Genomic DNA, 22,522 nt, shown 5'->3' with positions numbered 1-22,522 from the left:
AATTTCAAATGTTTCCTTTCTGGTGATAGTATTTCATCTGGAATAGGGCTTATGTCATACCCCCCCAAAATGGGCTAATCCTGAGTCACAATAAGTAATGCCCCATTCTTTGCACATATTTAACAAAAGCCACTGTTCTACCTCCATTCTTGGGTACTGCAGTCCACTTCCTACTGAAATCAGTGGGCAGATTTGTTTGCTTCAGGGTTGCGAGTAGCATTTTGTGTTTTGCTTCTTTATAGTTTTTTAATGTACTTGTATACACCCAGCAATATGGAATCTCAGCAATGAATACTTCATAGTAGTCTGCAGAAGACTTCTTAAAACGGTTATGAAATTTTAGAGTTGCCTGCTTATGTTTCCTATATTTTCCAAGGCAAATGCAAGTATCACTGGGAAGGATTGTGGAGAACTTTGTGTTGGTGCTTAAGTAATTGCAAGACCAGGGTGTAAGGAAGATCTTAAGCTAGAATAAAAAAAAGTATGTCCTACCACTGACAAAGCACAGCAACATTTAGTATGTGCTGCAGCATGACTGTTTAGACAGAGCAACTCAAAAGAATGACAACCAAGTAAGGGGAGGCCAAATTGTTTTATTTAAGTTCTTTTTTTAAAATAGCCAATTATTTCTGGCAGTTTGCTCTGCTATTCTCTATCAAGAGAATCAACAGAGCTAAGTTTCTGGGCTAATTAATCTAATCAAAAATTTATATTTCCAATGAGAAATTGAACTCCATATACTGTTTCAAGCTCATGATTTTATGAGCGCTTCTTATCCAATGAAGCATTGTGCCAAATTGTAAAACTTTTCAGTAGTGCATTAGCAATGTTTTCACATTTCCATCTGAACATTGAGATGAGTTCTTCTTCTTTCAGAATCTCAGCACCTTGTGCAAACCTTGTCAGGTCTTTCCATGTGTCAAGCACACATTAGAAGGTGTCCGTTATTATTTACAAAAACCACTTACCACGTGGGCAGTGTAAAATTCATCCTTTCATAACAAAACTAAAATGTACTTCAAAATATGAATATACACATTACATGATATACACTATTTACACAACCATAAAAAATAGAGTAAAAGTTTGCGAATTTAAGATTTGACAGTCTTTCGCACTTCATGTTGCAACAAGGCAGGTTTCAAATTCCTGGTATGCTCTCTGTAAATACCCATAAGCTACGCTTGAACTTTTAAGAGAGTTTTTAGATGGACTGCCATCATCTTCCTGTTTTGGTCAGAATATTCAACAGGGCTTCCTACCCAATGACTGGGAGGCTTTGGAAGGACACTGGGTGAAGGAGGGCCACTAAACTTTGCCCCAGCATAGTTTTCTTTTTGGTTAGCTTCAGTCAGAAAAACAGGTTTCTTTGATTTCACATTTTCTGCATTTTTCAGAGGCTTTTTCTCCTGCTTTTTAATGAGTTCAGGTGACACGGATTGTTGCCAAAAGTTATTTTCACTTTTTTTTGAAGGTGGAATCTTGTTTAGTGGTATATTACATTTGTTCCTTGGTCTGTTAATCTTTGCTTGGTCACAAAGGTGTATACTGTGAATAGGTTGACTGTAAGGAATGGTAACCTTCTCGGACTTTCCCATCCTGTTTCTGAACAACTGCAAAGATAAAAAATAATTTCATAAATATATTTAACTACATTCACAGTTATTGTTTCAAAGTTAGTTGTCCTTCACATTCACTCTTTATTTTGTTAAATGATTCTGTGATGTCGAAATACCAGACGTAGAAACATGCAGATGCAACGAACATGCAATTCTTCCAGATGCCCCGTTTACTTAGCATTCATTCTGATCTGTCTGTTGAGAAATTATGATGAGCACTGTTCTGAAATCATATTGACTTGCTTGTGCAGTGGTTGTACATCTTCCCATTAATCATGTACACTTTTCAGTGCATTTCCCTACTGCTATATCGCAAACACAAAAATCAGCTTGTGGATGTGTTGCACCAATGTGACAGATCCAATTAACCGGTTTAATTGTGCAAACCTAAATTTCTGGTATGTGCTCGAATCCCTTCCACAAACTATGGATAATCTGGAGGCAATCTAACTAGGGAGTGATTCCAATTGAAGGCACCAGGAGTTAAGTATGCACAGGATTGTACACAGGATTGTACTATTTTCTATGGGGCTGTATAATTAAAATTTCAGTAAACAACAGACAAAATACAGTAAGCAACAGACAATCAGCAGCATTTTTTTAAAAAAAGTTTTGAGCTCAGTTAATATGGAGCAATGCTGCTTAAATTCAAAGGAATTTGGGGGAGTTTGCTCCCGAAAAAGTAACTCTTTGATCCCATAACTATACTTCAAAGTTCTCCCACACAATGAAAAACTATCCCGATTAGGTAAGTTCTATAAATCTAAATAAGACGGGACGATTTTTTTTTTTAAACCCTCTCACTCTTAGTTATGCAGGAAGAACTACCAGTCAACTTGACGTCAACACTGGCTCCTCGCCCAGTACGGCTACGCACACAGCGTAGGCCTTCCAGGCGAACGCGGCTCCTGCTCCTCCCCCAACCCCGTTCACTGAGAATGCAAACCCCGCCCCAGCCCCTTCCCCTTCGTCCATTGGGCACGGCGGCGGCGTCACGTCTCTCTCTCCCTCCCCCGTCAATAGCCACGGACAAGGGGCTAAATCGGGCTGTTGCTGGGGCACAGCCGCCAAGCCGATTGGTGGATTCCTTCAACCTATCAGCCCCGGAGGAATCTCACTTCGCCCTCTCCCACTAAAGACAACAGACGTAAGGGAAACTTCCTCACTCCCCCCTCCCCGCAACAGTCAAACGCAAACTGCGCAGGCGCGTCCCTCTCGAGCTGAGAGAAGCGGCTGGCTTCTTTTTTTCGCCTACCAGCAGTAGCCCCCATCGCCCCGCCCCCCACCAGCCGCGCTAAATATTATTTACCTCTTTCCTGAGGGGTTTACTGATACTGACGGGGGCTGTTCTCGGCGAAGGTGCCGGCGGTTCTGCGCTCGGAACCGTTTCTAGCCCTGGCTCTGAGGAGGGAACAGGGACTTCGTAGGGGTTACACGTCCCCTGCGCGGTGTTCCTTCGCGTCAAGCCGGCACGATGTTGCTGGTAGTGCTGGTAGCGGCTCTGCAGGAGGCCGGAGGGAGCGGACCGTATCTTGGCTCTTCGCCGCCGCACTCTCTTCAGCGCCGGCCGCGCGCTGCCTCCTGGTCCCACCGGGCAGCAGTTGGGCTGGTGGCTTTCCCCGCTGCAGTCTGCCCGCATGAGGCGCTGGAACAGGGATGCAGGGAACCGCCGGGGGTCCTCGGTGCCGGCCGAGATCCGGGCTAGAAACGGTGGAGGCGCCGTAGTAGTCACCATGGTCGAAAGGAGTAGGATTTCGCGCAGCAGCGCGGAGGTGGTTTAAAAAAAAAAAGTTGAGTTGGTGGGCAAGGGGAAAAAAGAGCTGGGGCGCAAGGGGTGCGAGTGCGGAGCGTCCGCTCGCGATTTTAAGTAGCTGCGCTGGTTAGGCGATCAGCTCCGCTGCTAGGAGAACATGGCGGGGGAGTGAAGAGAAGTCGCCACAACGCCCCACTGTTGTTACTCGAGAAGGCCACACCCCCTTCCCGCCGCCTGCCTATCAGAACGGAAAGCTTGTATGGGAGCCCGCCCTTCCGTCGCCGTCGCCCAATCAGCCCCGAGCATGTCCTGTGAGGGCCTCCCTACTTTCCCCAATGAAGACGGACACAAATACTGTGCAGGAGGTCACGCCCCCTTTCTAGAACGAGCCGTTGCTTCCTCGGCTTCTCGCTTAGCGATGAGCGAAATGAGGAGAGGGTGCTTCACCTCCCCACTGCCAGCCCTCTTAGGAGCGTAGACCACCTACCCTTCATTGGAGAGTAAGCCCCATTGAAGTCAGTGGGATTCACTTCTGAGTAAACAAGCGCAGGGTTGCGCTGTGAGGCGGAAGCCGCCAATCAAGCGCGACAAAGCGCGTGAGCCACGCCTCCCCCGCCTGCGCTCCGGCTAATCCGAAGCGCGTATGGAGGCCAAGGCCCGCCTCCTTTCTGAGAGAGGGGGCGGTTGATACCTCCGGCAGTTCCGAGTAGCGCGCCGGGCAATGGCTGAGGCGGCGGCGGCGGGAGTTTCCCCGCGGGGCGGCGGGGCGGGTGGCCTGTCGGAAGAGCCGCCGAGCGGCCTGGAGCGCGAGGGCCCCGTGCGCTGGGACGGGCGCCTCACGCACTTCGTGGCCCGCGACTTCGAGCAGCAGATGCGGCGCCGCGCCCCGCCGGGCTCCGGCTGCCTCATCCCCGCCGTGGACCCCGCGGCGCTGCAGGACCTGGCGGCTCTGGCCGTGCAGGCGGCGGCGCAGGTGGACGAGCTGCTGCGCAGCGTGCACGGCGCCCTGCAGGCGCTGACGGCGCTCAGCGTGGGCTGCATCCAGACATACCGCGACGGCGTGGAGAGCCTGGGCGAGGCGGTGGACACCAGCATCCGCTCCATGTACACCCTGATGGCGCGCTGCGAGGAGCTGGACAAGGCCATGCAGCCGGTGCCCGCCTTGGCCCGGCGCATCCGGGACATGAAGGGGGCGCTGGAGAAACTCGAGGGGCTCTGCAAATAGGCCTCGCCGGGCTCGCTTGGCGCCCGGCGCTGAAACGAAGTAAGCTGGTTTCCGGACAGCAGCTGTCTCCTCGGCGCTGGTGGCTTCCCCGTCAAAACCCGCTCTGGCCTTTTTCTCTGTTGATCTCAGGACAGTTGCATAGCTTTCTCTTAACCAAGCTTTTGTGCAAAATCAGTTGTGCCACGTAATAAATACTTTCTTCTCCTCTTGCAACAAACTGACACAAATCGCCTTTCCAATACATGCTTATGTGGCTTTGTTGAACAGATTTTCTTAGTGTCCCTTATAAAAAAGCCATAAAATGGACTCTTACCGATTGATCCTCTATATAATTACTCAGAAGTAAGTCCTTCCTAAGTAAGGGATTCCTAAGCTTTCTGCCTGAGACTGCAATCCTGAAGATGCTTACTGGGTAGAAAGTCCCATTTTGAATTTTCCAAATAAAACATGCAAAACTCTTTGTCTGCTGTATCTGAAATTTTATGGCTGCAATTGCTTATGCGGATACAGTTAAATTAAATGGAATGTAGTTGTAGTTCTGGAAGGACAAGGTGGCTAATACATTCACTGGCTGAGACATTGTTGTGCTGCATAAGACACAGACCTTTATTACAACAAATATTCACTATCTTGCACTTAACTTGAGCATAATTCACAAACTTGTGCTTCTATTTAATAAAATACTCAAAGTATTATTAGCAGTATTGGTTTTTATAACAAACTAGAGATTAACATTCAGCTTCTAACTTGAGGTGGCAATTCCCAGCCACTTACTCTGGCAGACATTAAGCCCACAACTTGTGTACCTTTAACTTGTGTGCATTCAGGTTTAAGCATGTGGCAAAACTTAAAAAAATTAAAAGGGGGCGGGGCTCTGGGAAAATGACATTGTCAGTCTCACCCACTATTGACTGTGTGATTTTGGTGTTGGGGACGATCCCTGGAATGTAACCCCTGCGTAAGTTGTAGGCCTGCTGTAATTTTATCTGTATCAGAGTTTTTTTTGGCTCAAGTTTTAATTCTGAGCCAACCAAGCTATGTTTCTTAGATCTAAAGCTACTGAGGGAAATACGGTAATGTGAAACCAAGAGCTAGTGTGCTGCAGTGAACTTGGAATTCCCAGGCTCCAACCTGGCCTCGCCCATAAAAAATGATTTGGCAAGGCCACATTCCCAGGGCAAGGAATAAGGGCACATGATGCAGGAAATGTGCTGAAGAAAAGCAAGTCTGGATCTGCTCAGAGCTTAGATTATATATACAGTACTACTTAGAGTTCCATGGAAGAAGAGTAGGATGTAAACGTCATAAAATGTCCCTGACCATACTTGTAATTACCCTGACGCAGTTATAAGGCAACTTCAAATATTCACAAGTAATGGCACCGGTTAATGAACCCTGGCAGTGGTTTCCCCCGATTAGCATCTGCCCTCTAGTAGGGGTATTTCCCAAGCCTTTTGATAGGCTTTTCAATGGGAATGTCAATGGTAGAAACTGGGACCTTACATACAAGGCGTATGCTCTTACAGAGCTTTGGCCTCTCGCCACATCAAGCACATTTGAAGCCATACACTCAGAATTTCCTATTCTGGATCATATTTTTAAAACAACATAATAATGCTCTAGTAACTGAAACCTGTAAATTCTGACTTCTGTAGCACAACCTTACCAACTGTATTGCCAACTATAGAAAGTGATATGGTTTTTATGGACATAAACCTATTCACTTTTATGACACAAGCTATAATGTAAACTCATTAAAGCGAGAAACAATGACTTACTATTGCCTGCAAAACAATACCAATGGAGCAAATAACAATTCTGTGTTGCTCATCACTGACACTTGTTAAAGCTCCCTGGTGCTACTCACAAATAGGTAAGATTTGGGCTGCACTGTTGGTATCATTAATCCCACTCTGTTGGGTTTGGGTTTTTAAAAGGCTTGAAATAATACATGTTACAATGGAATGCAACTACAAGAATAAATACTATTTGGTTTAAATCACCACTGGAGTTGCTGAAATTAAAATAACTTGAATGCAACATAGACTGAGGCAGTAGTTCTGCCTATAATACTAAAAAGACCTATTTAATATTAGAATGATTTTGTATAACTTTGCAATTCTGAAGAGTTAAATATCAAAATCCTTGTCAGTTGGTATAATAAGATGCACAGTAACATTTTCTTTCAGCACCAGTACTGGGGGGGAAATGTTTGAAATTCCAGGTTGAAGTTATGCAGAGGAAAATGTTTCATATTTGAAAGTGCAGAAATCTAATTTGAAATTAAATTAAATTTGAAGTTATGCAGAGGAAAATGTTTCATATTTGAAAGTGCAGAAATCTAATTTGAAATTAGATTTCTAGTGCATATAAGCAAAAATGACATGAATCTTTTTTCCAGGCCTGAGAGGAGTACTGTAGTAACAATGATAATAATATAATACAGTACAACACTTTGGACTGCAATCCTAGAAGCTGGAAATACGCAATCTTTATCCTCCATTGAGACCTATTCATTTCATTGTATATTCAGACCAGGTTCACAACACGAGGCAGTAGTGAATAATACTGATGTCCTCCTGTGATGAGGGATTCATTTTTATACTATAGCATATTTATAGTTTTCTTTATTTACTTTGTATACCACCCTTCATCCGAAGAACACAGGGTGGATAGTGTATTTTAGGGAAAGGCTTTTAATTTTAGGACAAGTTGCTTTTTCTCAGTTAATTCTCACAGCAAATAATTAAGTGGATTTTAAAACAAATTTAAAGTGTCATATGTGTGAGAGAGTATTTACCCTTAAGGCCTTTTCAGGAGTGTTTAATTAAGTCAACAACTTGGTAGCAATTACTCTAATCCAGTAGATTAAAAAGTGTGCGTTTTCTTGGTTTATTTGCATCTCTTTGCTGCCAGTCAGTAAGTTATGAACTCAAAGTCCTCTTGTACTTAGATTTATGAATATTATTCTCACTGGTTTAAGGTATATTAAAGACTGGGTTGTATCCAGTGCCCCTGTGAGAATATCCTCTCATTTCCCTGCATACCTCCAAATCTGCTCAAGATCCCCAAGCCAGAGTATATTTTGGAAGTAATCGGGGAGAGCGAGGGGCAAATTCCATTATTTGAGCAGAAGGATGTAATTGGGTACAATCTATTGCCTCTAGTACATACCTTTTTTAAAATTATCCTGATAAAATTGTGATAATGAAGTATGTAATACTGTAAAGGTGAGGAAACTCTCAGTGACTTTTGAGGCAACGATTTGTGTATCCATATCAGCTCTCAGCTTATTTTCATTTCAGATATAGCATAAATATATATTCTTTTTTCCTGTACCTGCAGGGTTTTTGTTGTTGTTTTTGCTTTCTGATTTTGAAAAAAATAACTTCCTTTTGAAACTTTCTCATTTGAAAGGAGAATGTCATATTGTATGACTCCAAGATCACTTTGTTTTGTTTACGTGGGGCTGCCCTTGAGACTGACCCAGAAACTCCAGCGGGTGCAGAATGCCGCAGCGAGACTCCTTACAGGGTCTTCGCTGCGAGATCACATTCATCCGGTGCTATACCAGCTGCACTGGCTCCCGGTGGAGTACAGGATCAGGTTTAAGGTGCTGGTTTTAACCTTCAAAGCCCTATACGGCCTAGGACCCTCGTACCTACGGGACCGCCTCTCCTGGTATGCCCCACAGAGGAACTTACGGTCTTCAAATAAAAACATATTGAAGGTCCCAGGCCACAGAGAGGTTAGGCTGGCCTCAACTAGAGCCAGGGCTTTTTCGGCTGCGGCTCCAACCTGGTGGAATGCTCTGTCACAAGAGACAAGGGCCCTGCAGGACTTGACATCTTTCCGCAGGGCCTGCAAGACAGAGCTGTTCCACCAGGCCTTTGGTCAGGGCGCAGCCTGACTTCCTCCTTTGGCAATCTTTACAAAACTTTAGTTTATGGTTGCCATCAATTTTGATTTTAATTAATTTTTACAATGTTTTTATAATGTTGCACTATTTTAGTGTTGTTAGCCGCCTTGAGCCCGGCTTCGGCTGGGGAGGGCAGGATATAAATAAAAATTATTATTATTATTAGTAGTAGTAGTAGTAATAATGGATTGCACCCTAATCCTCTTTCTTTCTTTTCTTGGAGCTCTCCAAGGTGCTCCAGAAGCCCCTTCAGTATGCCCCCCCCCAAAGACATCAAAAGCATTTACATCCCAGTTGCATTTCTTGCCTCATTTCTCTTTGACATATTGCTTTCAGAATTATACTGCTTTGGGTTAGTAGACAGAACGCTGGACTTCAACTAGACTTTGGTTCAAATCCCCCCACCTCACTCTTACTACAAAATTTGCTGGGTGATGATTTTGCAGTCACTCTTTCACATGGTGATTATAAGGAAAAAATAAGGTACCGGTAAGCCTGTGTGTACTTGGAGTTCCACAGAGGAAAAACAGAATTCAAGTGTTATTCCTTGTTTAGATTACTTCATTGGCTTTTCATAGTGGTTTTGTTTTTGTTTTTTTGCTACTATAAAATATCTTAATCTCTCTGATTTTACATTACAGTATTTCCTTAAAACGGTTCCAGTAATTATCTCATTCACATTCTCTCCCTTGTCCTTCCCCTCCTTGTTGCTGTTTGCATGGAATGCCTTTGACGCTAGAATTGTCTGTTTCTCTGAACCTTTAATTTGGGGAACAGATTTTACAAGCTGAAGTCCTTGATATATACAGCTGTAATTTTGCCAAGTGCTAAATATGACCGCATCCTTTAACAGAATATATTTTTTCCCTGTTACATGAAGGAATAAGAGACTCTGATGCAATTTAAATATTTGACAATCAGAAACATGTTGCAACCCTAAATTACAAATGTTGAGCACTTTGAAAGTATACCGATAAGGGGGTTGTCTGCTATAAATTAAAGGCTGTTAGAAGAAAATTAAGCAGTTGCTGCCTAGGCTTGCTCTTGAGGATTATATGCAAGAACACTAAATGACTCAGCCTCAGGTGATATGGAGAAAGGGGTGATGTAATTGGTATGAAATACACATGACATCCTAGGGGAAACGCCGCCCCCCCCCCCGCCCCGCAAAACTGCCTGGTTAAAGCTACTTCTATTCTTCTGTGCTGGTAATTTGGCTCTTGTTTTTTTCCAAGTAACAGCAAAGGAAGGAAGGATTAGGTTGATAGTACAAAGTTGATTCTTCTAAGTATATATGAATGCGGAAAAACAGAGTTTGTATATCAGCAAAGGTGGAGATTCGTTTTAGATGGCGTGGTGGGTTAAAAAAAAGAATTACCGGGTATTCAACCATAGCCTGTTTATTTTTCGCAGCATCCCCTGGTGCAACCTGAAACCGACAAGACTGCCTTATTAATAGTGCCTCATTTAAATGTCTGCTGTCTCTTTCCCTCATTTCATCTTAAGGCTGCAGGCCTCATTCATGGCTGCAGCAACAGCCAATGTTTTTCCCCCTGCTCTGTTTTATTTACTATCCACTGAAATAAATCTTATGACACCACCCAGCCTGAAGGTGGATGGAGAATGGAAAGCCTGCATGCTATTTTGTAGCGTTTTGTTTGGTTTAACAAGGCTGGTTTTGGAATTGTATTTATAAGTGTTTGTTTGAAATGAGAGATTAGCAAAATGAGAGATTCTGGAGTAGAAAAACACTTTTTGCTTTGGAAGCTTTCAAACATTATTGTCAACTTGCTTGTTATTACCACTGTTACAGGAATTCTAAGGTCTCATATATACTGTATAAATCATATGTTCATAGGAAGGAAATGGGAAAACCCTCCCCATTGTCTCTTTGTTCACATATTCTGTCTTAAGGGCGTATCTGCGTATGAATAGTGTGAGCCTGTGACCTGGATTCAGGAACTAAATGTTTACCATCACAAAAGAATGGCCAGGATGCCCAGGTAAAAGCAATCAGTGACCATTATCAGGTCAGACAGGTTTTCTGCTGTAAACTGCCCCTTCAGTGATGTATGTATGATGTTTGGGAGGGGGGGTCGTGAACTACAGGGGAGGCAATTTTCAAATTTTTTTTTTAAGAATATTTTTTTATTAACCGACCAATCACATCAAATCAAACCAAATTACATAAATTCCAAATTACACAGCCGAATTTTAAATTTTTGTTGGGGGTACCCATATTTCAAGTTCCGAAGGGGATCCAATCAACTTCTTGCTTCTTGCTGCTGTTTTAATAATTTTCAAATTTCTATATAAGAGCTTGCACACATTTCTTCTAGGTTCCTCTCCTTCCTCCCTGTGTGGGGTGAGTGGGGGACCCTGTTGCAACAGTTTAATAAAGATCATGCTTACTAGCTGCTTAGCTTCTCAATATTCTCTGGTTGGCCTCTGTTATTTTCTCCTACCGATAGAAAACCTACTTAAGGACTCTATATGGGCTCTTAGATACCTCATAAGGGAAAGGGAGCAGTATTTTTCTTATAACACCACATTGTGATACAGATATTCCCTCCCTAGAGGAAAGTATGGACATTATTTTATTATCTTCGGGATCTGCTTCTTGAAGCTCAAAGACAGAAATAAAACAATTTAGGATTTCTTTTTTTAAATAATGCCAAGCTGAAATCTTAACCATAGCTAATTTAGATTTTTATGGGAGGTTGCCTTAGTAAATTGCATTTCATTGGAAAAGTATTTCCGTGTAGATATGTATCAGAACCTTAAACTGAGCAAGATGGGACAGACTATCCATTCAAGTATGCTCAAGGGCTGGGTTTTCCTCTTTGTGTTCAGACAGAAGTGAAACTGCAAAGCTTGTGGATTATTGCTGGCATTTACGTAGTACTGGGAAAAGTCCCGATTGCAACATTCATGCGTCATTCGAAGAGAGAAGCTCTATTGGCCTCACAGAATATATGCGATAGAGCAGCAGAAAATAGATTATCCGGAAACCAGCTTTGCTGGGGGGTACATCCTGCTGTTTTTAGTTTTTTTTTCATTAGAAAATATGCAGCAGGAAGGGGGGGGGGGAAAGGAAATCTTTGACCCAGTTTCAGTTTTGAATGGAAGCAACATCATGCAAACACTCCAGGAGCCTTAATTTGCTTCTGTTTTGGAAATTCCTGATTTGGGAATGAGTGAGGCAGTGGCACATAGTTAGGACATTTAACTAATTTAACAAAATTAAGCAGTATGGAAAGGCATGTTGTAAGCTTGCTCCCTTCTCATGGGCAATTTCCCTCACATACTCCCCCAGCCAGAAACTATTTACTTCCTTATTCTTTTATGCAATATTGTAGCAGAGTTTTTCTTTCATTTTCTTGTAATGTTTGTATGTTATGCTATCAAAAGCAGTGTAATCCCATTAGTACTTCTACATGGCTTGTGACAAATAGGAAAAAAAGCAAGGGAAATAAACAATACAGTAAGCCAACAATTTACACAGGGATTACATCCTGGGGTTTGCACCTAAAGCCAAAATTGTGTATAACCAAAACACATCAGATGCAATGGCGGGTGGAATTGCCAGAGTCTTTTTTTCCTCAACTCCCATCCCCTTTTATATATTTTTTAACCAAGTGCGTAAAGCTGAATGTGTGCAAGTTAAACGTGCGTAAAGTTGCAGGCTTAATGTACATTGAAAGAAAATTTCATCTTAATTACAGAATGCTGAAGCAGACATCTTGAATGTTTTTCTCACCTTGAGACAATTGGGACCACAATTCAGTTCCAATAGTCTGTACAGTCCTCAAACTAGTAAGGTGATACATGATAGACTGGGGAAGCTCCATTTGTCCACTTAAATTGTTCATCAGCACACTTCACTCTCACTTTCTTGAGCTGGGCCCAGGGATTTAGAGAGGAGTTGGGGATTTTCACTTGATCCTTTCTTGCCAGAGTATATACTCCTCAAATTTCTCCTTTTAGTGTGGCGCCTGTAGTCTTGTTCTCACAGCTGCCTCTTAATTTTCCTAACCTTGCCTCGAAGCGTTTATTCCTGTCTTCTGTTTGCACAGTGGAAAAACTGCTGAAGACATCTGCCCCTTTATTTTGTATGTCTCAAAAGCACCTGGTATAAATGGCATCCACTCAAGATTTCTTAAAGAACTGAAATGTGAAATTGCTGATCTTCTGACAAAAATATGTAACTTATCCCTAAGATCTGCTTTTGTGCCTGAGGACTGGAAAGCGGATAATGTAACATCTGTAAGGAAAGGGATCTGGAGCAGGATCTGGGAAATGACAGGCAGGTTAGCTTCTGTTTTGAGAAAACTGATGGAAAGAGTTATTAAAGATAACATGATCAAGCATGGTTCTTTAAGAACAAAGCCAGAAGAACCAGCATGGTTTCTGTAACAGTAAGTCTGATAACCCTTTAGAGATATTTAAGAGTATCAATAAGTACGTAAATAGGGTGGTGCGGTAATCACAGTGTACTTGGACTTCCAAAAAACTTCTCATACAGTCATATTACCAAACACTTCTGAGTAAGTTTAGTGGTCATGGATAAGGGGACAGGTCATCTTATGGATCAGTTACTGATTAAAGAACAGGAAACAGAGAGTAAGGCTAAATTGACAGTTCTCACAATGGAGAGATGAAAGAAGTAGTTTTCCCCAAATATCTGTACTGGGACTTGTAGTTTTTAACATGTTCTTAAATGATGTAGAGTTAGGATGAGAAGTGAGGGGGCCAATTTGCTAATGGCACTGAATTGTTCAGAGTGATTAAAACAAGGTTACAACATTTGGGTGCTTTTTAGTCTAGAAAAATTGTGAGGGACAGGGGCATTGACAAATATAGAAGATTGTGTATGGTGAGGAGAAAGCGGATTGGTCCTTTCTCATAGTATTAGAACCTGGGGCCATCTAATAAAACTGAACTTCGGAAGATGCAGAACAGATAAAACAAGCGCTTCTTCAAGCAGCAGATTATTAAAGCCGAATGTGCATAAGTTAAATTCTCATAAGTTGCGAGTTGCCTGTGCTTTCTAAGCAATTTCTGCAAAGTAAGAGTGGTGAGGATACCTTGTGTGTATCCCCTGTTATTAGACAGCAACAGCATCTGTCTGTATGTCTGCATGTGTGTGATCTCCATTATCAGGACCAGCAGGACATAGCGGACTTTCCATGGTAAGCATAAGGTTGTGGGGGTGGGATGATGGTTTCTCTAATTTTGTTGTCTGCCATGCTTCTCCACTAGTTTGAAAAGCTTGGTGACTCCTGGGTTAGATAAATTTATGGAGGACAAGGCTATCGGTAGCTACTAGTCATGGTGGTGGTATAAGAACTATCTCCAATATTATAGGCATCTGAATATAAGTTTCTCTGGGATACAAGGGAGCAGAATACAGTTCTGCTCATGTCCTGCTTGTGAGCTTCCCATAGGCCTCTAGTTGGCCAGTGTGAAAACAGAATTCTGGACAAGAGGGGCCTCTGTCAGATCCAGGAGAACTGTTCTCACGGTAAAGGGAAGTGGCAGACATTGTCCTCAATTGTTTACAGGCACACTGAGTCCACTGCAGACCCATAATGAAGTCACAATTGGTTTAGTTCTAATTCAGTCTCTGTGGATCCCTTAAAAGTGAAGAAACCAAGCTGATTCCCTTATTATCTCTTATTGCAGGGCCGCTAATATTGGTGTTCCAACTCTTCTAATTGCCTCTCTTCTGTACAGTCTTACCTTGGGTTAAAAACGCTGCGAGTTGTGCATTTTTGGGTTGTGGACTGTGCCAAACCCAGAAGTACTCATACTCACACATGCACTCACACATGCACAGAAGCGCAAAATGACACCATGTGCATGTGCAGACGTGGCGCTTCAGGCTACAAACACTGCGGGTTGTGAATATGCCTCCTGCACGGATCATGTTCGCAACCAGAGGTATGACTATTTCCCCCAGTTCCACACTAATCAGGCTCTCCAGAGACAGGAGAACTACTACTTTGCATATAACCTTTTCGCCTTCCTGTTTCTTTTACTTTCTGCACAGCAAATCTGGGTCTTTGAAGACTTTATCTCATGGTTCCTTATTAGGCAATTTGCTACTTTTAGTCTCGCTTCTCTATCACCGCAATAACAATTAAGTAAATGGTCCAGGCAAGGCGTGGGTGAGCTTGCCTGTGGAATATTAAACCCATCCTTTTCTGTGTTTTTCTGCAGCTGCTATTGAATTATTTTAGATTTGCATACTGTCAACTTTAAGCATTTATTTATGAATAATTATTATAACTGCAGCTAAGTTGTGTTCATTACTGGCACTGGGTTGTGGGTGGCGCTGTGGTCTAAATGACTGAGCCTCTTGGGCTTGCTGATCAGAAGGCCGGCAGTTTGAATCCCCATGACGGGGTGCGCTCCTGTTGCTCTGTCCCAGCTCCTGCCAACCTAGCAGTTTGAAAGCATGCCTGTGCAAGTAGATAAATAGGTATCGCTGCGGCGGGAAGGTAAACAGTGTTTCCATGCGCTCTGGCTTCCATCACGGTGTTCCATTGCACCAGAAGCAGCTTAGTCATGCTGGACACATGACCTGGAAGGCTGTCTGTGGACAAACACCGGCTTCCTCGGCCTGTGAGATGAGTGCCGCAACCCCATAGTCGCGTTTGACTGGACTTAACCATCCAGGGGTCCTTTACCTTATTACTCTCTGGCGCAAGGAAGCTAAGATTGGTCTGCATCAAACCCCTAAATTAAGCAAAGTTATCAAAGTCATTGAAATTTTGTCTGTCTACAACCGTTTCCAGTAAAGATCCCAAGAACAGTATTGCTAATTCCTCAAAATTAGACTTTTGGACCAAACACTTGTAGGACGTGCATACATGTGTGCAGTGGTGCACTAGCAAATCTGGTAATAACACACTCCTTTGCTCTAAAATCAGATCTCTGCCTACCCTACCACTGGGCACAACGTATTGTCTCAGGGAATGGGATTGGGAGGCACAGTGCAATGAGCAATGAGCTCCTCCTGTCCTGCTAGAATGACTGTACCATGACAGCAGGCTCACACTGCTGGGCTGCGAAACATGTATTTCAAACAAAAGAGAAAGCAAGAAGTGCAAGATGCCTGGCAGGCACTCCATATCTGTCAAGAATCCAGAGAGATTGGACAGCAACTGGGGCACCATACAAAGCAGCAGCCAACCATAGATTATAAAGGCCTCTCCCAATTATAACCCGGCCAAGTCTTTGCCACAGGCTTGGCAAAGCTTTGGAAGACTTGGGGTGGCTTCTTTGAGGAACCTGAGCTAAATAGCTGTTGCTAGCAGGGTGAAACATCAGCATCTGGAAGCAAAATAGCTTGGGCCAGTCCTGAATGTATTCCTAAGGAATGGAGACATGTGGATTGAAATATAGGTAGGGGTGTGTGTGTGTGTGTGTGTGTGTATGTATATGTATGTGTCACATTGTGCTGCCCTCCATCAGTATTCGTATGTGAGGCCTTCTTTATTCCCACATAGCAGTCACATTTACTTTGGGCTGGCAGCTAATGCAGCTGAGCACATTATGTTCAAAACAGAACCACTGGGATCATAGGCCTCAGCCGTAATTTCTAGAATAGACATGAGCATGCTTTACACTTAGTTCCTTGGACAGCTGAACTGTGTTTAGGGAAGCAATGGTTGGGCCCGTTGCCAATGCCAACTGTTTCAAGGTCAGGCAGCTATCTTCTAGTGTCAACAAGGTCTGGAAAGTAGGTCACATTTCTGAAAGCAATAGTTCCATTGTTTACCTTCTTGAAGGCTGAGGTTTAGAGTCAACATAAATAGTACAAACACAATGTTTGCTCTTTCAATAACCTCCTCTAGAGCATTTTATTTGTATAGCTTAATATTAATAGTTAAAGTCCTTTAAAAATTATTATTAAACCCCCACAGAATGCTAATAATTATTTTAACTTTTCCTGTTGCCTTATAAAGTCTGATGTTCAGGGAATTTTCCCTTAAGGCTTCAGTTCAAATCATGTTTCTTCTTACATTATGGAGATACAGTTGTCCCCCTCATTACTGTACTGACTTTTTGTTGCTATCTAAAGACATTTATTTACAAAGGCATTTGGTGTTGGAGGCTGAAACCTGATACAGCATTTTGAAATCTGCTGATGAATCATTTGACAATTGTTTCTTTCCTTTCTGTTTTTAATATATTACGTGTTTATGGATTGTGCTTTATTCATACACCAATGAGATGAAGCTTTGCAATTAATGTTGTGTGAGTATGTGAAATCTTTGCGCCACCTACTGACTGAAGGCTGCATTTAAATCAAACATTAAGGATCAGGGTATTTTTGTTTTGTTTTGTGTGCACGTAGACTTGACTCCAAAACAATGTGAACCCTGATCCAGCTAATGGATCCCCGCCGCTGCCCTTGCCCGGGGGGATCCTATATTGGCAGTAGTTAAAATTAAAGACACACTTATTGTTTTAAATTCCTATCCTGCCCTTCCTCCCAAAGGAGTCCAGGGTAGCAAACATAAAAAGTTAAAACTAAACAGTTATGAAGACACAGGAGACACCCGCTTTGGTCCCCAGTCCTGAGATTATGCTTAATTTTTAGTGGTTCCATGATTTTATAAAGCTTCCTTATGATTGGAGGATGATGGCTAATTTGAAGTTGAAGTATCAGTGTGGAATAGGGACGTTGTGTCTGAATTTCCATGGGGTTGTATTTGTTTTTTTATGCATTCATAATGGATAATTGGTAGTTTTTTCAAAGTGGTATCAGTTTCAGCCCATGTACCTTACGATGCCTGTTCTCTCCCGCAATATAACATTGAGTTTGGGTGGCTGCCATTCAGCTGGTAGAAGCCACCCCCACCCCTGCTGTTAGGACTAACCCACATAGGAGTGGCATCACAGTGTCACCATCCTGACCATGGTGTGGTCACTGTTTACCTGAATGGTGCATAAGGCTGCATAAGCACATGGGTGAGAGTGCTGGATGGGCTCTGCAGGTGCATCCCTGACCTCACCAGCACCTTGTCTCGCCACTGCACCACCCAGGCAAGTGGTAGTAAATGCCAGTGCTTGGAAGATGGCTTTGAGGCACTGCCCCAGCACCTGCTCCTGAGCAGATCCCACCGACAGCACTTTGCTAAGCACATAAATGCAATTTTTCTCAAATTGTCTGAAAACGAGGATGTGTCTTAGAAAAAGGGGACACATGGTAACCCTGTTTTTATTTTTATTTTTTAGCCTGGCCGTTTCTTGGTCTTAAGAAGGGGTTTCCTCAATGCTTTTGATGGCTCAAAAGTAATTTGAGTCTCTTGCAAAAGCCTAGACTGTCTCTCTGCCCTCCAGGCTTGCTAAAACAGTAAAAGTGAAAGCTGCACACAGGAGACAACGGAAAAGTCTACGATTTACTTTCAAACTCAGGTCTTCTTTGTGGGCTTTATTTATTGTTTTTAAAAACGCAACTTACATCTTAAACGTGTCCTGTTAACACAATTGCATTGCCACAAGAAGCAGTCTAATATTGGATAGGGCGCCCATTTTTGGTGCGAGGAGCGAGACGATGTTAAGACGCATCGCCTTCCAGCAAAGTTGGACGGGATCCAGTAGTTGCGTGCAAATTTAACTTAGTTATTAAAATAACATATGGCGCAACGGGACCTCCCTTTTCCCGCCGCCTCCCCAATCCTCTCTGCGGGGTTTGGGTGAGCTACGTTAAATCCCACTCTATATGTATTTTACAGTACAGTACAGTATAAACTTTATTAAATTAAAGCCCCTTGCTTGCAGAAACCATATTTTGCTTGAAAACCCACCGCATTACAGTAATAGAGTTAATAATGACTCCCCGCTCCTTCAAGCCTGAGGTATTCCTCTGAATGTTTCGTACTTCTATGGGAAGAAGGGCGGTGTCTCCGCTTTGACAACCGCGCTGCCACAGAGAGGACGGGACACCCCCTCCTTTCTTCCTAGAGTGGCCAGAGCAAGCCGCAAGCTCGATGGATCCCGGAAGCGGAACCGGCCGCTCTCGGCCGCGGTGCATTGTGGTCTGGCGGCTTCCGTGCGAAGTGGCTGGGACTGCTGCCGCCGCCGCCGCCGCTGCTACTGGCGCGGGAGGGGGAGCTGTCAGGGAGTCCTGCCTCCCGGAGAAGCGAGGCGGCTGCGTGAGTCTTCCGCCTCGGGGCTGCCATGTCTTTCAACAAGATCCCGCCGCGGTGGCTGAGCTGCCCGAGGCGCGGGCAGCCCGTGGCAGGTGAGCGGAGATCGGGGTGGCCGGTGAGGTGACGGCAGGGCGGGGCAGGCGTCGCTTTCGCGCGCAGCAGCCGTGCCTCTCCCGGCCTCTGGACACTTGCGCCTGTCCTCCCGGCGCGCCGGTGCGATCGGTGGGTTGCAGGCGGGTAGAGGAGGACTTGTGCCCCGCTTGGTGCCTTGTTATCCTTGCCATGAGAGACTCGGCCTTCGCGGAGACAGGTCCTCGGGTTTATTCACGCTCCTCCAGTCCAAAGAGATAATTGTCACAGTCTCTCCTGGACAGACGCAGGCGCGCAGGTTACATGGGCTCCCCGTCCAGACACAGATCAGGTTCACGCGTAGGACTTGGGAGTCCCACAGGTGTATGAAAGCATTTACTCATCGTTCTGGATATGGCGGTGCTGCCAGGGTTTCAATTTGGTTTGTTTTGGTTAGTTTTAAACCGAAACGAAATCTTGCAAACTCCGCTACAGTTCTCATGAAAGCATTTTAACAAAGATTCAGGCCGACGGTCGCACATGTTTATATGACTCCATAGGTGTGCTGTAAGACGTAAGATGTTTTGATTTTGTTGCCACACAGGGAAGTTTTTGCCCCTGAAGACAATGTTGGGACCAAAATATGATGATCAAGTTGCTGAAGAGTATCGTTTCCACCCCAGTATGTTATCAAACTACTTGAAAAGTCTTAAGGTAAAGAATAAAACCAAAGAAGTGTTTCCTTCACTGCATAAACATTTGATTCCCCCTTCCCTTTGATAAGTATAATAATAGAAGATTGTACATAATGGCTGTTTGGGACAGTGGTACATAATGGCTATTTGGGGACAGTGGTAGTGGGAAATCACAATTGCGGAGGGAAGATGTACAGATAGAAATAAGCCACTTTCTCTACAGAATCCTTTTGCACTGGTGAAACATTATACATTAACTGTATAAACTCTGTAAGCATATGTGCAACAGCACATCAGAAGAAAAGTGCCCAGCGTGCTTCCATAGCATATGTTGTTGTTGTTTAGTCGTTTAGTCATGTCCGACTCTTCGTGATCCCATGGACCAGAGCACGCCAGGCATATATGTAGCCTCAAATTCACATTTAGATTTGGCTATGCAATTGTTTCTTGGTACTCTCCTTTTTATTTTTATTGTTGCTTGGTAGCCTGGGGCTATAAATCCACTTTACTACTGTCTACACTCAAAGTGGATGTCTACATTTTTTAACCAAAAGAATTGCTAGTTTGAGAGGAGTGAGGCAAGGTATGTTAGATGTGCAGAGGATATGCATGCTGAAGATAACAAACAGAAGGTAAATAAACTAACTTTTTAGGCAAAAGTAAAAAAAATAACAATATGCGCACAAACTTAGGAGACTGTTTTTGGGATGAGCTTCTCTATCACACAATATGCTGTGGTGGTGGAGACTGCTAAAAGCACTTTTATCAACAGCAGCATTAAGGAGTTGGAGAAGGGTTGAGACAGTGTGGAGTGGTTGATAAGTTCTTTTTTGGCGGGGGCGGCGGCGGGGGGGCAGTTAGTCCTGGGAAGAAATGTGTGTGCCTTAAACACTGGTTTTATTATTTCCAGGTTAAGATGGGTCTGCTGATAGACTTGACAAACACCACTAGATTCTATGACAGGAGTGATATAGAGAAGGATGGGATCACATATATAAAACTTCAGTGTAAAGGGTAAGTTGATTGAATTCACGAGTATTTGCTTTTACACAAGAGGAGTGTTTCTATAACTTTGACTGTTTTGTTTTGCCAGGCATGGTGAATGCCCCACAGCCGATAACACAGAAACATTCATTCGTATATGTGAACATTTTAGTAATAAGAACCCAACAGAACTTATAGGTACGTGTTTAATATTTCTGTTTTTGCCATTCTTCTGCCTTGTTTATCTCTCTTTTCACACAACACCCTTCCAATCCTTTCCCCACCATATACCAGTTTTATTTGGGAGTGAGCATTTCCCGTGGTAGTAGTGTGGTCAGTAGTACTTATGGGGCGGGCGAGTTATTTAGTACACCTATGTTATGTTCCAGGTAAAAGACCCACCTTCCTTTAAAGGCAGTAAATTAATTTGGCCAGCATCACACAACTGGGACAGAATAAAATAGGTGTTAGTCAACTATGTTTTACTCAGAGTAAACCTATTGAAATTAATGGGCCTAACAATCATGCTCATTAATTTCAGTGGGTCTGCTCTGAGTAAAACTTGGGTGAATCCCACACTTTGAGAAAAATATAGTTGTTATTACTGGTAATGTATGTACAGGCCTGAATGTCTAGTTGGGTATATCTAGTTTTGAAGTTTACCTAATTAATTTCTACAGTGTAGTATTAGCCCTCTTGGCTACATTACTTGCTAGTCTCTATAAAGCATAGGCATTGTATAAAGCAGTGGTTCCAAACTTGTGGTTGTCTGTAGAACCCACCCAGGGGGTTCATGGCACCATTCACATAATAAAAAACGACCATAGTGATATCAACATTTTCAAAAGTAGGGGATCTATGGCTTGGTGTTGTGACCTGGAGAGCCGGAGGGCTCACAGACATTCGAATTTTGCAGAAGAACCAAGGAAGAAGCCTAAAACGCCAGAGTGATCAGTTCTAGTATTTTATTAAAGAGAAAGGAATAGACTTAGCAATAGCAACCTGCCACTTCCCCTTGCCCCATCTCAAAGTCTTCTGTGGGACTCCACAGCAAGGAGATGGCGCGTCCGATGTTGGACTGTCCACACTCAAGCAAACGTGCATACATTCTTTATACAACAGAGTAGCAAACATCACATGGAAATAGGTGGCTGATACCCCAAACATTACAGATGTTTCCTCTTTCTGGGCTCTGTGCCCAACCTCCCAAGCCCACAAATAAGAGTACAGTGGTACCTTGGGTTACAGACACTTCAGGTTACAGACACTTCAGGTTACAGACTCCACTAACCCAGAAATAGTACCTCGGGTTAAGAACTTTGCTTCAGGATGAGAACAGAAATCGCGCTGTGGCAGCGGGAGGCCCCATTAGCTAAAGTGGTACCTTGGGTTAAGAACGGACCTCCAGAACAAATTAAGCTCTTAACCTGAGGTACCACTGTACTATATCCAGGCTGGCCAATTAGTGGATATCAAAGTGAGCTGTGTATGAGCTCAGTGCTACAGCTACTAACAATCAAGGATGGGGTCACCTTGACTACCAATATGGCATAAGCAGGGCTTTTGGAGCACTCCACCTTTGGTTCAACACCAAGTCCGCAGTACTTAGCTAATTGGGAACCATTGGCATAAAGCATAGGCTCATTTTTAACCCCCCCCCCCCAATTGCCAGTTTCAGAGGCGTGAAATGAAATACATTAATGAAATACATTATTTGTTACATAGTATTCCAAGTTCTTCACAGGAAAATGTAAGTGTATACAGTCTCAGTGGGTAGGGGCACAAACTGTAGGAGGGCACATTTCAACTGAGCATTAGGAGAAACATATCAACAACAAAATCAGTCCAGCAGTGGAACCGATTTCCTAGAGGTAGGAGCTTTAAGGGGAGGCTGAACAGCCATCTGTTGCAGATGCTCTAGTTCTGGCTTTCTGTACTGAGCAGGAGGTTGGATTAGACAGCTTACAAGTGCCCATCCACTTCTTTAAGTCTTTCCACTTGAGACAGCAGCACTGAATTGATCAGAAGTGGAAAGAGAATGTCCCTATCTGCTCTCTGTTGTGGCGTCTGTGGGTGGTATTCGGCTAAGTTT

General features: G+C 43.5%; 3 protein-coding genes across 5 annotated transcripts in view; 2 read left to right on the top strand and 1 right to left on the bottom strand.

Annotated features, from left to right (window-relative positions):
• Positions 1-573: 573 nt before the first annotated feature.
• PNRC1 (proline rich nuclear receptor coactivator 1) lies at positions 574-3,548 on the bottom strand. The gene is made up of 2 exons (XM_053381444.1): positions 2,929-3,548; positions 574-1,613 (listed from the first exon to the last, which is right to left on the bottom strand). The coding sequence occupies exons 1-2, from the start codon at positions 3,352-3,354 to the stop codon at positions 1,179-1,181; spliced, it is 861 nt and encodes a 286-aa protein (XP_053237419.1). The 5' UTR covers positions 3,355-3,548; the 3' UTR covers positions 574-1,178.
• A 214-nt stretch (positions 3,549-3,762) lies between these two features.
• The window catches only part of LOC128410331 (BLOC-1-related complex subunit 6-like), a 212,799-nt gene continuing 194,039 nt past the window's right edge, over positions 3,763-22,522 (top strand). The window contains exon 1 of the mRNA XM_053381445.1: positions 3,763-4,760. Coding sequence (XP_053237420.1) covers positions 4,094-4,597 — 504 coding nt within the window. The 5' untranslated portion in view covers positions 3,763-4,093 and the 3' untranslated portion in view covers positions 4,598-4,760. The remainder of the gene's footprint in view (positions 4,761-22,522) is intronic.
• The window catches only part of RNGTT (RNA guanylyltransferase and 5'-phosphatase), a 116,473-nt gene continuing 112,505 nt past the window's right edge, over positions 18,555-22,522 (top strand). For 2 of the 3 annotated variants that reach the window (XM_053381442.1, XM_053381441.1), the window contains exons 1-4: positions 18,555-18,774; positions 19,356-19,465; positions 20,357-20,460; positions 20,540-20,628. In XM_053381442.1, the coding sequence (XP_053237417.1) occupies positions 18,711-18,774; positions 19,356-19,465; positions 20,357-20,460; positions 20,540-20,628 (367 nt within the window). In that variant the 5' untranslated portion in view covers positions 18,555-18,710. The remainder of the gene's footprint in view (positions 18,775-19,355; positions 19,466-20,356; positions 20,461-20,539; positions 20,629-22,522) is intronic. The other variant, XM_053381443.1, reaches the window with a different exon arrangement.

This window comes from Podarcis raffonei, chromosome 3 (assembly GCF_027172205.1).
Source record: "Podarcis raffonei isolate rPodRaf1 chromosome 3, rPodRaf1.pri, whole genome shotgun sequence".
NCBI lineage: Eukaryota > Metazoa > Chordata > Lepidosauria > Squamata > Lacertidae > Podarcis > Podarcis raffonei.
The sequence above is the reverse complement of the archived record's forward strand: the minus strand, read 5'-3'. Positions and strand labels throughout refer to the sequence as shown.

Bases quoted from the DNA above. Each gene is read 5' to 3' on its own strand.
- PNRC1 (XM_053381444.1), bottom strand. From the start codon at position 3,354: ATGGTGACTACTACGGCGCCTCCACCGTTTCTAGCCCGGATCTCGGCC. The intron at 1,614-2,928 runs GTAAATAATATT...TTATCTTTGCAG, and splicing joins GTAAACCCCTCAGGAAAGAG to TTGTTCAGAAACAGGATGGG.